A 17,856-nucleotide genomic window follows, 5' to 3' on the forward strand; every position below is an offset into this window, starting at 1 on the left:
GTGAAACAGCTATGGTTATCCAGTTGTGATTACAAGATCATCAACAATAAAGAGATACTGTGCAGACTTCAAGTCTGTTCTTCTCCAAATGTGTGATCTCAAGATTAGGACCACTTTGTCTATATGCCCCATACTGAACATGAATAATTGTTCCAAAATGGTCATCTAGTAATTCTGCCCTATGCCTGGTGACTAGGGGGAAGTTAAACAGAATTGGAAATCATTTTCTACAAAGTTAGACTTCTTAAAAAATGTAGGGCAAGTCCTGAAATTTAAATTCTTCAAAAAGTTTAGTTCTTAAAAAAACAAACAATAACAACAACAACAACAAACCCAGACATTTGTTTTCTACTACTTTCTGCAAAAACAAGAAATGGGTAACTTTAGCCAAAATTTTAAGAATAACTTGAGGAAGCACAAAGGAGGAAATAACTTCCCAATTATGATGAGTGGACAAAACTTTTTTATTCACATTTAGCTAACAAAAAACAAATAGGAAAGTTTGTTGTTATCGATGTTTTGAATCTCAAAACAGGAGATGCTGTTTAAATATCAGGTGTATGATCTCTCCAGGTACACCCATTCTCAGCTCCAGGGGGGAATTTCAATGCACCCAGTGTGCTTTCTACAGGAAAATGCATATGTATAACCCCTTGGACCAGAGAAGTTTCCTTGGGAACTGTTTTTTCTTTTGGGCATTTTATGGTTATGTTGATATTACTAAATTTCTACTAAAACTTTAACTTTACACTTAGTTGGATAACACAAAGAAATAGCTAGCTCAGTTTCTTTGTAATCTAGCTACCTAAATCCACCTGTAAGACAGATCTTTCCCCAAATGTTTCATGCATGAGAAGGGCACATTACTCATGAGGTAGTATTTTACATCAGTTTGTTCTCTTTTGTAGTGCACAGAAAGACTCTTTATTGAAAACAGAGCTACCCTACAACCCAGCAATTGCACTGCTGGGTATTTACCCTAAAGATACAAATATAATGATCCGAAGGGGCACGTGCATCCGAATGTTTATAGCAGCAATGTCCACAATAACCAAACTGTGGAAAGAGCCTAGATGTCCATCAACAGATGAATGGGTAAACAAGATGTGGTATATACATACAATGGAATATTATGCAGCCATCAAAAAACCCCCGAAATCTTGCCATCTGCAACAACGTAGATGGAACTAGAGGGTATTATGCTAAGCGAAATAAGTCAACTGGAGAAAGACAATTATCATATGATCTCACTGATATGGAGAATTTGAGAAACAAAGCAGAGGATCATAGGGGAAGACAGGAGAAAAACAAAACAAGATGAAACCAGAGAGGGAGACAAAACATTAAGAGACTCTTAATCTCAGGAAACAAACTGAGGGTTGCTAGAGGGGAGGTGGCTGGGTGATGGGCACTGGAGAGGGTATATGCTATGTTGAGCACTGTGAATTGTGTAAGACTGATGAATCACAGACCTGGACCCCTGAAACAAATACATTATATGTTAATTTTTAAAAAAAAGACTTTTTAGAGTATGTACAGCGGTTTTTTAAACTGTTTTCTCCCTTTTCCAATACAGCCATCATTGATGAACCATGGCTCGATACACCTCTCAACCCATGGGAGTGTTAATTAGGAACTGGATTCCTTCCAGTCTGCCCATATCCCTGGACTGCTTCTTTTCAACCACAGTAAGTACAGGATCAAAACTGGTCACAGTCACATTAAGATTATCCAAACAAAAACACTGGGGAAACAAATCTGCTTAAACAGAACGTTTTAGTTTAATAACATACATAAAAGTCTTTGTTAAAGTATAAATGACACGTTTTATTTAAAAAGTAATCATCCTCATCATACATATATAATTCCTTCTAAAGCAGTCTTGGAGATCTTTCACATCATGTTCGGGTTTCGCTGGCTCTATTCCAGAAGCACGGCCACCACAAAGCAGGTTGTAATTCTTGAGCTATTATACACTGGGATTTTTGCAAATAAGGTACTTCATATGGCAGCATGGGGAAAAAACGCTTAAAACACACAACTTATATCCATTTACAGAAGTAACAGTTCCCAGTTGTGAACTAATTACTATACTTGGAAAATGCTAGCATCCTCATAAAAATCTGGTTATGGTGCAAAATCTGAATTTTTTGCCAGCTTGGAGAAGGGCACATTTTTGTGACATCTCCTAAGCATTTCCCTGAGAGCATTAGAAATGTTATTAACTTAATGAAATGTTTCAGCCTCTAGAACGGTCTTCATCAAGGGAATACCTCAGAGGCAAAGACTTCTCGAGGACTCTAAGAAAAATCTGTGGGTCTCTAAGTGGAGGAAATGAAACAACCATGAAAAGTACAACCAGCTGAGAACTCACCCAGAGGAAGGGATGAGAGATGAGAGGGTTGCCCCTAACCCAAATATTATGCTCCTTCTATAAACTGCTGGAATGCATTTTCCACTTCACTTTGAAACTCTGCCATTTTCTGTGAATGAGCCACTGGGTTCCAAGGCACTCCCTTGTAAAAACGCAGCTGCTGCACAGCTTGGAAAGTACAGGCTACTGGGGGTGCTGCGGGGACTGGAAAGAGTTCCAGGGGAGGGGGAAGATGATCATAAGTCATCCTTTTCTTCTGGGAAGGAGTCTGACCAGCACCGCACACTATCAGCCATACGAAGACAACTGACAGGGTAGCAGCAGAGAGGTGGGTGATCTGGACATTGGAGGAGGCCAGCATGTAGGTCAGGCTGGGAGGAAGGCCCCACATCAGGAGACGAGGCCAGAAAACTCAGAGGAAAGTACCTGGACCCCAAGGGTATTAGAGGATGGGAAGTGCTGCAAAAATGGAAGAAAAACCTTTGTTTTTAGGAAAAGAGGTGGAAATTGAAACTTTCCTTTCTCCACCCTGTTCAAGCTACCCTGTTTCCGAGCCCCAAAATTCAGGCAGGTGCCCTGAGCATTAGAAGTCAACAACACAAGGAGTTAGCCTGCCTCAGAAGGCCTGGCCTGGGGACTCAATCTCCCATCTCCCACTTTCTGAGGCAAAGTATTCCAAAGTGCACCTGTAAGCCAGTTGTCGGGAACACGATAGAGAATCCCTTCACAAGATTACTTACTTGTGAGCAATTCTTTATGTGTATTCTCAATTTTAGAATGTCATCAATGTGCTCTGAATCTCCAAAATATTTTCTAAGGTGTACAGAAAAAAAAAAGAACCTTTTCTAAGGAGAAAAAAAAAATGCCCACATTTGCGTCATCAAAAGGAAACTTGTACATTTATAAACGGCAATACTTCCTATCGGTATTTATTACTTAATTGACACTTAAGCACTAAGAATAAATATTCGTTTTCAAACACAGAGCAAATTCAACAGTCTATCACTTCAATGAGCCCATTCTACTATTAGGGAATACTTACAAACGTTCTCTACGCAAGTACTTTACATCAATCTGGAAATACAATCAAGAGGCAATGCTTTAAGGCTACATATTAAGGCTACCTTGGTTATTTGAAATATGTATAAGTAATAAAGATGCTTTTGCAAAAGGACAGTATAAATTAAACACTATTTCCACTATTGGAAAAGAAATACTATTACAAGCCAACAAGACATTCAAAATGGTATCTTAAAATTTACTGCTATTACTATACAGCAGATAGATTATTGCTCAAACTGCCCATTTCCGAACACCAAGAGATTCTCACTCTTCTATCTTTTAAACAAGGCTACATCAGAATAAAGACTTGAAATTAAACTTCCTTTTGTGTTAAAAGAGATTTATTATAATAAAGTAAGTGCAAGTAAGTGTTATTAAAAATGCTGGTTAAAATTATAAAGTGTCTGTATCATTCTTCTAGTATAAATGTTGGGAGTAACATCATAATTCTGCATGTACATAGAACTTGGAAAACATAAAATCATGCACAAGCTCAGACTATAACTGCACGCTGTCCTTTTAGGTATCACCACTCACTTCTCCTGGTCCCAGATCACTCCAGAATCTGAAAATATATACTAATTCCTCCGATTCCGAACTTCAGAATTTCAGTGTTTTAAATGTATGTCAGTTATCACACATCAACAATGCTTTGAAGTCATTATATTCTCACCAAGGGCTTCTAGTTCCTGTATTTCCCTTTCTCAATAGACCTTGAACAAAAAGCTGAACGAGAAAAACTGATTAGAGGAGCCAGCATGACACGTATTCCCAATGATTCATTTAAAAGTGGCATAAGGTGTTTTATGTATGTATGTATTATATAAATAAAAAGACCTACAAGGTGTGAAAGACAGTAAGTACATCAACATTTGAAGAAAATAAGCAGCTCACCCTCTGCCTGCTTACTTGGCTCCGTGGAGAGGAAGAGGCAGAGCCGGGAGGTCAGGGCAAGTCAGAGCCACTGGGAGTGTGTGTGTTTGGTGGGGGGGAGGCGGAGAGCATCACAGAGCAGCGGGGGAGAGGCGTGTGGTTATTAAGGGAAATGCAACAGTATTACCTATCTGCTTTGCCCACCCTGCCAAAGTAGGGACTGGTTCCAACCTGGCCTTCCTCAGGGCGTCCCAGTGTGGCTCTGGGGTGATTCTGTTCCCCCAGCACCGTGCAAACAGCCACTGGATTTCAGACGGTGTGAACACACCGCCGCTCTCGGCTGCGAACAATTCCACAAAAGTGAGGAACAAAAGTATCAGTTTGGACGTTTCACAAATACCAAGAGACTCTGGGCTAGGCCTCAACATGAAGGCAGGTGAAACAGTTTTTACAAATGAGCTGCTAACGCCCAGAGAGGTTAAGTGGTTCAGCCAAAGGGAAGACAAGGGTGCTAGATATGATAATTATCCCTCTGTGACGGCACTGATCACACTTGCATGTGCACGTAATTCACCTGGGATCTCATCCAAAACACGCTGGGTCCCTGGTGGGGCGTCTGATTCTGTACATGCTGGCTCCTAGGAGAGGCAGGTGCTGTACGGACCCAACCAACGGCACTTTGAGAAGCAAGGATCTACAACACAAAGAGGGAGTCCCCTCTGTCTCTGTCTCTCTGGGCCGCAAGTACATCTTGGGAGTCCTGGGCAGAAGGAGACTCGCGCTCCAGTGTTCTCTGCCCACCACGCACATCCCCGGGCAAAAGGTGCCTTGCACGAGTGAGCAGCCATCTACAAGACTATGTTCATGTATTTTCTGAGAGCACCATGACTATATGAACAGCCAAACAAATAACCTAATTCAACTTGAGTAAATGGAGAGCTCTGCTGGCTGGAAATAAAACAAATCTTTTTCTCATGTAGTTCTTCTTACAGTGAACATGATATAAAGGCATTAAAAAAATCAGCATATGAATTTTCATAGTAAAAGGCCATATGTGCAACAAATACATATAGTATGACTTCTAAGAAATAAAATGCATTTTATCAGAATAAAGTGCTACCACTGCTCCCAGCTAAAATCATCTCCTCTTCCAAATACAAGGAAAAAACCTTGAATTGTAAGGAAAATGACTGCATTGCCTGCCAGCACAAGGCCACAGGCTCCCCATTTGATCTGAAACACAAGAAAAGAGGATTAAATCTTTACTTTCTTCATATTGCACTCTTTGAAAGTCTCTCTTATTTTCTGCATTAGAATTATCCAATGAAATATCACATAAAACTGCTAAAAGGCTTAATAATGTAACAGGCAGGAGACAGTGAACTATTCAGTAATTAGCCTAATTACTTCGCGAGGCTTGATAATTAAGTCTGTATCATCTTTATCAATTTCCCCATTAGACATATTTCTCAACTTGTCTTCAGTAGACGATGATTACCTTAAGTAAAATACTAGCAGCTGGAACACAAGGGGTCCAATTATAATACAGAGTACTACAAGTTCTATACCCATTGCTTTCCTTCAGGAAAATAGGAACTGGAGAGTTATGGATTGGTCTGTTTCTTTTTTAAGCTTTAAATAATAATCTGCATACAAATGAAAACAGCTTTCCAGCGTGGCAGATGGTTCTACGGAGGCACAGGAGGGGATGAGAGTACCCTCTAGTGGGCATTCTTTGTTTTAATTTAACCGGTAGAAAGAAAACATCAATGAAAGGGGTTCTTCATAAAACACGATGCATAAAACAGAAATCCTTACAGCCAAACAGAAGAAGCACCAGTCTAAGGTACATAAAGAATAAAGTCGTGATGATTTTGCACTCGAAAACCTTCAAAGCTTCTCCATTATCTAGGTAGAGTGCAAACTGGCAACTGGGCTTCACCAGCCTTTGTGGCCTTGATTTCAACCACATCCTTTTGGCTCCATCATACTGAACTGTTCTTTATACCATATATTGCCTTTTCACACTTGGGGGCCATTCCTTATAACAGCCTTCCCTGCTCTAATCAAAACCTTATTTATCCTCAGAGGCCTACATCAAATGCCAGTTGGAATTTCTTCCTGGTGCTCCTATGGTGTTGTGATCATGTTTCAATTATCATACATAATACATTTATAGTGTACTTACCCATCAGGCTAGTTTCTGTGCTTTCTGGAACAGAGACAGTATCTGGCTCTTATTCCTGGTATCTTACAAATAGCAGATGTTCCAAAGATTCAATGCCCCAAGTAAGATATCCAATGCCCCAAATAAGAGTTTCATGAAATTGAAACAGTATGTAGCGAGTGGGAATAAAAGCAAGTAGGATGAAAGGCACTGAATGTCCAAGAAGTGAATAAATTATACCCACAGTGTGTGTTTTGGAGACAAAAAGAAAAATTTCACATTAGATGTGAAGATGTCATCTTATCACTGTATCTTCTAGAGGCCACAGTGGACCTCAAAATATGCCAACTGTATTGGGTTGAAAATTGTGTCCATGATCGTATTTACTGGAGAAGAATCTGAGATGACGTTCACTTTGGAACTGAAGAGCACTGCTACCCCAGTCTCAGTGGATCGCCCTAAGCGGCAAGGACTTAAGCACAATTCCGGAAAATAGCTTAAAAGTCGAAAAGGCAAGAAAATCACATGGTCTGGCTACAAATTGTGAGAGAAATAAAGAAAGCATTCTGAAAACAAGGCCAAGACACTGATAGGGAGATCTAAAATGGAAGAGCGCAACTAAACACACGTATGGATTTGAGTCTTAAGCCTCAGCCCTGGAAATGAAATTGATGTTCTGGACACACGCCTTTGATGTAAACTCAGCAACAACTAGGCAAAACAATAGGAGACAAAACTTACCACGGACACACGGGCAAGAATAACAGGAAATCCAAAGGCAGAGACAACAATTCCAGTAGTAAAAAAATATGCCAGCTCCCGGCAGGCACTACTTGTGGCGTCGGAGTCATAAGTTGCTCTTTTGGCAATGAAATGGGGGATGGGAGAGATGACGTGAAATATCAGGACAAACAAGGGCCAGTAAACGCTGTCAGGTGGACCCAGAAGAAACGCAAAAAGAAAAGTTACGGTTACATTTTAAAGACACTCTGCCATTTCAAAGTCAGAATTAGCTTCAACGTCTGGGTCAAACAATCATTCATTTAATTGTCAGTACTCGTACATGAGATGATTTATACCAGGAACAGATAAGATATAATGATTAAAAATTCTTAGTCCTTTAATATGTAGTTTACATGGTGTTAAAACAACTACACAACATGTAACCTAGAATCTTTATTAGTAGTTTTCTGTTATTACTGAGCTTCCTGAGCTGTAATTTTTTTAAAAGATTTTATTTATTTATTTGACAGAGAGCACAAGCATGGGGAGAGGCAGGCAGAGGGAGAAGCAGGCTCCTGTGCCCCAGGCACTTGACCCCAGCACTGAGCTACCCAGGCACCCCCTGAGCTGTAATTTCTTAAAGACAGTCTTGACTTAGTGCAGATGACTTCACCCAGTCATCTTTGCTTTCCCTAGAGAACACAGCACAGTGCCTTCAATGTGCTAATTCAATAGAGATCTTTTGAGTATATGCATGTTGGAAACCCTTCAATGGCTTAAGAAAACCCAGATTCCTTGCCCTGGCCTACAAAGCTTTATATGATCCCTTCATTTTGTGCCATCTTCTCTTCATTCACTCAGTAGCCACACTAGCCTTTTTTCTGTTCCTTAAACACTCTGAGCTCATCCCTGTATTAAGGTTTCTGCACTAGCCATGTCCTCTGCTTAGAATGCTCCTCTCCCCCTCTTCTCATTGGCTGGTTCCTTCTTATGTAATCTAAACTGAGAGGCCTTCTTCTAAAGGTGGCTCTCCCTGACCATTTCAACTTACTTACTTTCTTTCTTTCATTTTTTTTATTGAGGTATAGTTGACACACAATGTTACATTAGTTTTCGGGTGTACAACACAGTGATTCAACAAGTCTATACACCATGCTATGTTCACAAGTGTAGCTACTACCTGTCTCCATACATTGCTATTACGATACCACTGACTATATTCCCTATGCTGTGCCTTTTAAGCCCATGACTTATTCATTCCATAACTGGAAGCCTGCATCTCCCATTGCCCTTCACCCATTCTGCCCATCCCTCCACCTCCCAATCCAACCGTCAATTTGTTCTCTTCAATAAATGGTGGAACAGCTAATGCAAATGAATGAAACTGTACCACTTCCTTATATCATATATAAAAATAAACTCAAAATGGATTAAAGACCTAAAAGTGAGACCTGAAACCATAAAACTCCTAGAAGAAAACATAGGCAATAATCTCTGACATCAGCCTTAGCAACACTTTCCTAGGGAAGTCTCCACAGGCAAGGGAAACAAAAGCTACTGGGACTACATTAAAATAAAAAGCTTTTGCACAGTGGAGGAAACCATTAATAAAATGAAAAGGTAACCTACTGAATGGGAGAAGATATCTGCAAATGATACATCTGGTAAGATGTTAATATCCTAAACATATAAAGAACTTATGCAACTCAACACCAAAAAAACCCCAAGCAATCCAATTTAAAAAGTGCAGAGGACCTGAACAGATATTTTTCCCAAAGAAGAAATACAGATGGCCAACAGACACATGAAAAGATGCTTAACATCACTCAACATCAGAAAAATGCAAATCAAAACCACAATGAGATATTATCTTATACCTGTCAGAATGGCTAGTATCAAAAAGACAAGATGTAACAAGAACTGCCAAAATGTGGAGAAAAGGGAACCCTTGTGCACTGCTGATAGGAATGCAAACGGGTGCAACCACTGCAGAAAACAGTATGGAGGTTCCTCAAAAAAAAAACTAGAGTTACCATATGATCTAGGAATTCCACTACTGGCTATTTACTCCAAGAAAACAAAAAAACACTGATTTGAAAAAGATACATGCATATCTATGTTCATTGCAGCATTATTTACAATAGCCAGGATACAGAAGTAACCCAAAGTCCATCAGTAGATGAAAGGATAAAGAAGATATAGGACACACACACACACACACACACACACACAGAGGAATATCACTCAGCCATAAAAAAGAATGAGATCTTGCATTTGTGATGATATGGGTGGACACAGAGGACATTATGCTACATGAAATAAAATGGACCATCCATTTTAAATACTTTAAGTTATCCTTAAGCACATTGCCTTCTTAACTTTTTGCACAGCACTTATCCCTATTTGATATTTCCTTGTTATGAGAACAAGAATCTAATTTGTCTTAATCAATCACCATTTATCTCCATGACCTAGAATGAGGCATTCTGTTTATACTTACTGAATAAACAAAATGAATTTTAAGTATGAAAGTTATAAAAATAGATATGCTTACTCGCAAAAATTTTAGACGGCCTTTACTATAAGAGATAACAATAATAATGTAATGTTTTACATTATTTAAAAATTGCCATCTGCTTTTCCATTACATTTTCTCTATAACTACTTCAAAAATATGTTTCTCCATCAGGTAGATGTTTATTATACTTCATTCCTTAACAGAAAAAAGCAGTCTCTATTCACATTTATATATCCACATCACAGAAATACATAGCACAATACAGATCCACACTGATAGCCAGCACCTGTAAGCAGAAGTTGTGGCAAAGCTACACTGTGATGAAAGCTTATTTCAGCCACAGATCTAGGAGTGCAGGATGGTAACCAGAAAGCAAGGGAAAGGGCCCTTTATCAATAGAACTCAGGATGTAAACACTGAGTTCTAAATCCTAATTTCATATTACAGGGATTTTTGTATGTTTCAAGAATCATCAAACAATATTGGTGAAGGGGCCTTTAGAGATTCTCTAGTTCAAAGTCCTTGTTTTACCAGTGAGGAAATGGAGATACAGAGAGGAGAATAGGTCTGGATTGGACCCTGCTGTGACCTGACATGCCCACAGCCACGAGCTCTTAATTCTTCCTAGAACACAGTGAGAGTTTTCTGTAAAACAACGTAGGAGACCACATTCCTGTTCACAGTAAGCCATCAATATTCAACTACAAGAACTGTTAATATAGAAGCAAACTTGTTTATACACAAAATTTAAATATTAAATGTTAACTATTCAGAAAACATGAAGGCCAGAGACTGGCAAACTTTTTCCAGAAAGACCAAAGAGTAAACATTTTAGACTCTGCAAGCTGTATTCTCTCTCTCTCAAATACTCCGTCCCTGTAGTATAAAAGTAACCAAACATAGTACACAAATAAGTGTCACTGAGTTCCGATAAAATGTTAATTACAAAAATAGCCATCAGGCATTGTTTGGCCTGTGCGCCAGTTTGCTGACTTGTAATGTAGACAATAATACTGGGTTACCATCGTTAAGCTATAAGACTAATTTCTTCATTGTAGCAGTAACGGCTCATTTTTTAATTTAACCTTATAGAGATCACAGAGAATTAGAACACCTGGATTTAGAGTTGGTTACAGAAAAATGGTCAAAAGATTCAAGACATAAGTCACTTAAGGCTGTGCGATTTGGTTAAGTCTTTAACCACTCTGGGTTTTGGTTCCTCAGCTAGAAATGAGGATAACTTATATCCTTAAAGCTAGATTCAGGTAATAGTTACAAACACTCTTGACAAATGTTAATTATTGCTTACAACTGGCTCCCTCTCATGTACACACAATTTCTGTGATAGCTGGCCGGGACTGGGAGGAGAAGTATTTGTTGTTTTTTTTTTAAGACTGTATTTTTTTTATTAGAGAGCAAGTGAGCAAGAGAGCATGAGTCAGGGGAGGAGCAGAGGGAGAGGGAGAAGCAGGTTCCCCACTGAGCAGGAAACCCGATGTGGGGCTCCATCCCAGGATCCTAGGATCCTGACCTGAGTCGAAGGCAGACACCCGACCAACTGAGCCACTTAGGCGCCCCGGGGGTTGGGGGCAGGGGGGAGATTTGAACTCATCAATGTCCTGCAGACTTGCTCCAGATGATTTAAGTTAGTTCCATCACCTCCTGTGCAGTTAGTTGCTCAGGCCAATCACCTGGGGGGCATCCCCAAACCCTTTCCCCTTGCTGAACCCTGTCATCAGTTAACAAAACCTGTTAGTTCTGCCAACCTGGATCTCTCTCTCTTTCCTTTCTTTCCATTGCTACTGCCATGGCCCTACATTTGGCTTGATTGATGAGAGCAGTACCCTGCTACTCGCCCTGACTGCACTTTCGGCACCTTGCTACCCAATGTCACATTTGGGCCAGAGTGACCTTCTTAAAACATAAACCCCCTCACCCTCTAAACCTATTCTCGAGATATTTTTCCGGCTCCTACTGCCTGAAGTACAAAATCTCACCTCCTTTATATGGCATACAGTGTCTTACAGACTGATGGATTCTACATCCTTGACCAACCCTTCTTCTACCCATCCCAGCTGTATTCCATGCTCTACCATAACGAACCACACGCGGTTTCATCAACAGTCTACATGCTCTCATGTCTGTGAGCCTTGCCATCGGACTTTCCTGCTGCCCAAAGTCCTCTTTCCCCAGTTATCTGCATGGCCTACTTCCTTATTTCCTTTACGTTTCTGCTCACACAGCACCTTCTCTGAGAGGCCTGCCCTGACCACTCTCCCCAGGGCATGTGTGCCCTTTATCCTTTATTTTTCATAACATTTCTGCCACTGGTAGAATGGACATTTTTCAATCTGTTTATTGTCTGTCTCCCCCACTGAAATACACACTCTAAGAGAGCAGGGCCTTGGTTCTCTTATTCCTTAAGCCTCCGGTCCTATAACGGCAGCTGGTACATGGTAAGCACTCGACCAACAGCTGCTGAATAAAGAAATTTTGTTGAATGTTCCCTCTGCCTAGAATGCCCTCCCCTAACTCATCAGCCCCACAAACTCCTATTCAGGCACCACGTCTCGGCTTAAAGAGCACTGCTTCTCTGCAGCTCTCCCTAACTCCGCCAAGAAGACTCAAATATGCCTTCTCAAATATGCCTCCTTTGCACTCAGCTCTACCACCGATCAACTGGACCATCGCCTGCCTGCCTCTCAGGCACAACTAGAACTGTGAGCTCCGTGAGGAAAGGACTGTGTCTCTTCATTCTTGCATCCCCAACTGGTCCAGAACAGGTGCTCAGTCCATGCTTAGTAAATGAATACGTCAAGTTTAAAAAGAGCTTTTCTCTCTGTACAAACACAACTGACCCGTGAAGGGACCTGGACTTCACTGACTCATTGGTGAAAGCTTGGTGCCACACTGACCAAACTTGCTAACACTCATACTAAGGGTGAGAAAGGCACAAAAACACGAATGACTCTTTTTGAGATAACTTACCCATAATCCTCTAAGGCACAACCCAGCATGAGAAAAGTCAGCCCAATGGCCCCACTGAAGGACAATGCCACGAGAGCTGTGAAGAATAAAACCAAGAGTTAAAGATCCCAGATCAGGGGCTGCCAGGACTTTAGGGGAGGAGAGGAGGAATAGAGAGTGCCTACTAATGGGGATGGAGTTTCTTCTGTGGGTGATGAAATGTTCTGGAATTAACTAGTAGTGATGACTGCACAACCTTGTGAATATACTAAAAACTGCAGAATTTTACACCTTTTTTTTTAATGTTATTTATTTATTTCACAGAGAGAGAGAAAGCACAAGTAGGGGGAGTGACAGGCAGAGGGAGAGGGAGAAGCAGGCTCCCGGTTGAGCAGAGAGCCCGGTGTGGCCTAAGCCCAAAGGCAGATGCTTAGCCAACCAACCAAAATTGGGTGTCCCCAATTTTACGGTATGTGATTTAGATCTCAGTAAAAACATTCAGTTAAAGAAAGAATTAAAAGGTCCCCAATTGAAGCAAAGATAGTGATTTACCTATTTCATTAGTTGTTATCACATTTGACTGGCAAATGACTGCCTATGCCCACCATGTTAAAATTATTAGGTGAGAAAGGTCTCAAGCACTTCCCAACCCCTATCTAATATATAAATCCCCTCTATTCGTCACAAGAGGCTAGCTAGCCAGACTGTCTGCACAACTCCAGTTGGAACTCACTGCCACCAGAGGCAGATCATCTCCTTCTGACAATATCCAAATGCTGAAAATCCTTTCTTTAAATTATATCCAAAAGTGCCTCACTGTAATATACATACCCTTTGATCATTTTGCCTCCCCCAACCACAGTACTTCCAAGTATTTGAAGACTGCTTTCATGTCTTCATAGAAAATGATTCCCAACTAGTATCCACTGAATAAAATATTTATTCCCTACGTCTGTTCAACACTAATCTCTGAGGGGATAGGAACGAATTTGTCCTTGTCACGCTGCTGAGTGGGAGACAGAGTATCAGGGCTGTTAAAAAAATCTTGAGCTCTGAGTCACCAATAAGGGTTCAAATCTTAACACTGCCACCAACTTGTGTGACCTTGGAGAGAAACTGAAGCCTTCAATCTGATTTCTCACCTGTGAAATGGGAATAATGGTGCCACCTTATCACAGAGCTGATGGGAAGTAAAGGAGATAATCTATGTGAAGTGTTTGGCAAAAGGAGGTGCTCCATGAATAAATGTTGCCTGACGAAGATATCTGCTCATCTTAGCAACGTTCTTTGCTAAAGGTATAAACGCAAAGCACAGGACACATGTGTAAAACTGAAACATCCCACCCTCTCCTTTCAAACACACTTCTTCCCTTTAAATTCTACCTTTTTTAAGATTTTATTTATTTATTTGACAGAGAAAGAGCACAAGCAGGGGGAGCAACAGAAGCAGAGGCAGAAGCAGAGGCAGAAGCAGGCTCCCCACTGAGCAGAGAGCCCAACGTGGGGCTGCATCCCAGGACCCTGGGATCATGACCTGAGCCGAAGGCAGACACTTAACTGACTGAGCCACCCAGGTGCCCCTTTAAGTTTTATCTTGAAAGACCAACCAACACTATCATCACACTCCTAGAGAAAAATCATCAATTCAAGGTGACTCAATCTCCCAGATGTCACTCAAACCTACTGCTACAAACCAATTAAGTGTGTCCTCTCCCCAAATTCACATTAAACCCTAGTGCCAATGTGATGGTATTTAAAGCTTCTAGGAGGTGATTAGGTCATTAAGGAGGGGCCCTCATGGATGGGATTAGTGCCCTCATAAATGGGACTCCAGAGATCCCTTGCCCTCTCTGCTATGTGAGGACACAGTGAGAAGACAGCTGCCTGTAAATGAGAAAGCAGGCATTCATCAGACCCTGAATCTGCTGGCACCCTGATCTTGGACTTCTCAGGATCCAGGACTGAGAAATGTATGTTTGCTGTTGAAGCCATCCAGTTTTCTGGCATTTTTGTTAGAGCAGCCCTAAAGGACTGAGATGTCCACGCTCTTCTCCCAAACCCTCAGCTATTGCCCTAGTGCAGACCCTCACCATCTCACACCTGCCTGCAACTGTGACTCTTCCAATCCAGCCTCCACGTAGCAGACAGTGGTCTCGCAAATAGAGATGGTGTCGCCCATTCACAGCTGCTCTCACGGCCTGTGAGTTGTTTGGGACATGTTCTCTCCACTTGGAAAAAACTCTGTCCTTGCTCCATCCTTAGTAAGCCTTTCCCTTACTGACTTTATTTTAGATTCAATGCAAAACTGGCTCTTTTATGAGAGCTGTCCTCCTTCTCCCAGGAGCAGGGTTAAGTAATGCCATTTGTGTTAGTTTCCTGGGGCTGCTATTAACAATGTACTACAAAGTAGACCCTTTAGAACCACAAAAGCTTAGGGGTACCTGGGTGGCTCAGTGGGTTAAAGCCTCTGCCTTCAGCTCGGGTCATGATCTCAGGGTCCTGGGATCGAGCCCCACATTGGGCTCTCTGCTCAGCGGAGAGCTTGCTTCCTCCTCTCTCTCTGCCTGCCTCTCTGCCTACTTGTGATCTCTGTCAAATAAATAAATAAAATCTTAAAAAAAAAAAAAAAAAGAACCACAGAAGTTTATTTTCTCACAGTTCTGGAAGCTTGACATCTCTAATCAAGGTGTTAGCAGGGCCATGCTTCCTCCAAAGGTTCTAAGGCAAGAATCTTTCCTTGCTTTTTCCTAACTCCTCTTTGGTGCTTCTTGGCATCTACCTGCATCATTCCAGTTTTTGCCTCTGTTTCCCTGTGGTGACCTCCCTATGTCTCTATATGCAAATTTCCCTTTTTATAAGGACATCAGTCATTCGATTAGGGCACGCTCTAATCCAATTTCATCTTAACTTGATAATATCTGCCAAGACCCTATTTCCAAATAAGGTCACATTCACAGGTACTGGGGAGTTAGAACTTGACCATTTCTTTTGAGGGATACAATTCAATTCGTAACACCATCTCTAGCTCCTCCTGTTATCTAAGCACACTCTGGACACTTCAACAGTAATATAATTATTTTCAGTTGTCACTCCAAAATTACTTTTATCCCAAGTCATAGGCATAGAGCAGTCTCTCAATAAAAGGTGAGTATCTGTAAAATCCTTCTTTCCCTTAGTTCTTTTCCATTTTATAGTCTATCTTTTTTTTCACTACAACACAATTTCTAACAAATTCACACATAACCATTTTTATTATTTGATAGTCTGGGGGTATGACTAAACAGCACAGTGCAGTACTGAGATACTACTTGTCACCTGTTTTCTGCATTGGCTACAAACGGACATGTCACACACTGGACACCGTCCAAGTAAACCATATTTACTAAACTGATATAAAAGTCAGCCAGAAATAATGATAACATGTGTCTGCCGATAAGAGGTCACATATACTCACCTAAATTTCAGAGTGCACACACATGCATGCAAATATACTCTACACACGTTTATAGCAGATGATTAACTGGGAAGATCCTTGAGTACAAATTCTAAAGAGGACAGCAATTCCAATATAGAAACAAGTTACACTACTCTATTCAAACATTAGAAATCCGAACGGTTTCCCACCAAAAGGAAGCCTTCCAGTAGCCTCTCCCACCGCTGCCACCCCTTTTGAACTGCCCCATTAAAAAAACTGTGCGAACACTACTTTCTTGTCCGTCCATAGAGAGACACTAAAGAAAGTAACGATAACATTCCACTAATCTGTTCTCCACAACTACGAAAAATGCAGAATTTCTGGGGGCCTTCCGTTGCCTGCAGTCAACTCTGCTCAACTGGAAAAATCATCAGCACCGAGAGGATTAGGAGCCCCGGTGCCGAGAAGACTAGAGACAATGGCTGCTCTGGAGGAAACGCGAAACTGCGGAGCTGCAGGAAGAAGGAGGAGAGGCGTTAGGGTGGACATGTCAGGAAGTGGAAATCCAGGCTGTTTAAAACTCGGCAGAGGTGGGGGCGGGGGGCCGCTCCGAGGAGCTGAGGAGCCGGGAGGTGATGCTCTGGGTTAACCCGGGTGTCCCAGGAAGGCACTGCTCCTGACTCCGCCTGGAGGGCCCCGGAGAGCCGGGCGGGAGCGTGAAGACCAGCGAGGCCACCCGCACCCCGCGGGGCGAAGGGAGGGGGCGAACTTCCCCCATCCCCCGGAAAGGCGGGGAGGGCGGCGGGCCTAGGGGATGCCGTTCCCCGCCCACGCGCTGAAGGCGCAGCTCCAGGCTTAGGCCGGGACGGAAGCGACACCCCACCGCAGGACCAGGGAGCGAGCTGGGGGGCCACGGTTGTACCTTTAACGCCCGCCATGTCTCCCGAGTTGGGGCCGCCGCTGCTTCCGGCTTCCTGCCACGGCCCGGCTGCCGCCCAGACTCGGCCCCGCAACGCACCTCGGGTCCCGGGCCCGCCCCTTCACGCGGAGCCCCGCCCCTGCCGGTCAAAGACCCGCTGCAGAGCCCCGCCCCGCCGCCCGGAGACCCGCCCCTGATCCTCCAAGAGTCCCCGCAGAGCCCCGCCCTTGCCGATCCCGATCCTCCCCGCCCAGCCACTCGGAGACCCGCCCCTGCTTCTCCAAGCTCCGCCACGCCGAGCCCCTAACGGTCCGGATCTGCCCCTCCCGGACACGCACAGCTCCGCCCGTTTGTCCAGGATCCGGCCCGCCCATGCCAGTCCCTTGTGGTTTCCAAGTTCCCTGCGTACACTTTACAGCCCAGTCGCTGAGTCGCTGGGGTCTTTCGCCACTCAGAGCCCCGCCCCCGCCGGTCCCGACCGCGTCTGCCCTTTCACTCAGACCCGATCCTTGTGGGTCCCCAGCTCACGCCTGCCACCCAGAGCCCCGCCCATCTCGCCCATAACCCCGCCTCCAGCTCGCAGAGTCCCGCCCCATCCTGTGATCCAGGTACCGTACTTGCACTGGAAACCTGATGTCACCGTGTAAGCCCGGTCTTGCCCCCGGAGCCCTCCTCCTAGATCCTGAGCCCTAGGTGTAATCCCCGAACCCGCCCCGCGTTCGCTCCTTCAGTCCGTCGGCTGGGGCCTCGGCTCCTCCGGCACCGCTGGGTCCGCGGGCCAAGACACTCCAGAGCAGCCTACCCAGTGCAGGTTCCGCGCGTTGCGGTTCCTGGCTAC

General features: G+C 43.1%; 1 protein-coding gene across 1 annotated transcript; it reads right to left on the reverse strand.

Annotated features, from left to right (window-relative positions):
• Positions 1–1,764: 1,764 nt before the first annotated feature.
• Positions 1,765–17,137, reverse strand: LEPROT (leptin receptor overlapping transcript). Its single transcript, XM_080800698.1, has 4 exons — positions 17,022–17,137; positions 12,706–12,781; positions 7,218–7,404; positions 1,765–5,542 (listed from the first exon to the last, which is right to left on the reverse strand). Exons 1-4 carry the CDS (start codon positions 17,035–17,037, stop codon positions 5,426–5,428), a joined length of 396 nt encoding a protein of 131 aa, XP_080656824.1. The 5' UTR covers positions 17,038–17,137; the 3' UTR covers positions 1,765–5,425.
• Between the last annotated feature and the right edge of the window lie 719 nt (positions 17,138–17,856).

The sequence above is a fragment of the Martes martes genome (genome assembly GCF_963455335.1).
Source record: "Martes martes genome assembly, chromosome: 4".
Classification (NCBI taxonomy): domain Eukaryota; kingdom Metazoa; phylum Chordata; class Mammalia; order Carnivora; family Mustelidae; genus Martes; species Martes martes.

Excerpts from the sequence above, each read along its gene's own strand:
- LEPROT (XM_080800698.1), bottom strand. Across the intron at positions 7,405-12,705 it reads TGTGCCTTAGAGGATTATGG|CGTTTACTGGCCCTTGTTTG; the intron begins GTAAGTTATCTC and ends TCCACCTGACAG. Across the intron at positions 5,543-7,217 it reads TTCTTGCCCGTGTGTCCGTG|ATCAAATGGGGAGCCTGTGG; the intron begins GTAAGTTTTGTC and ends CTTGTGTTTCAG.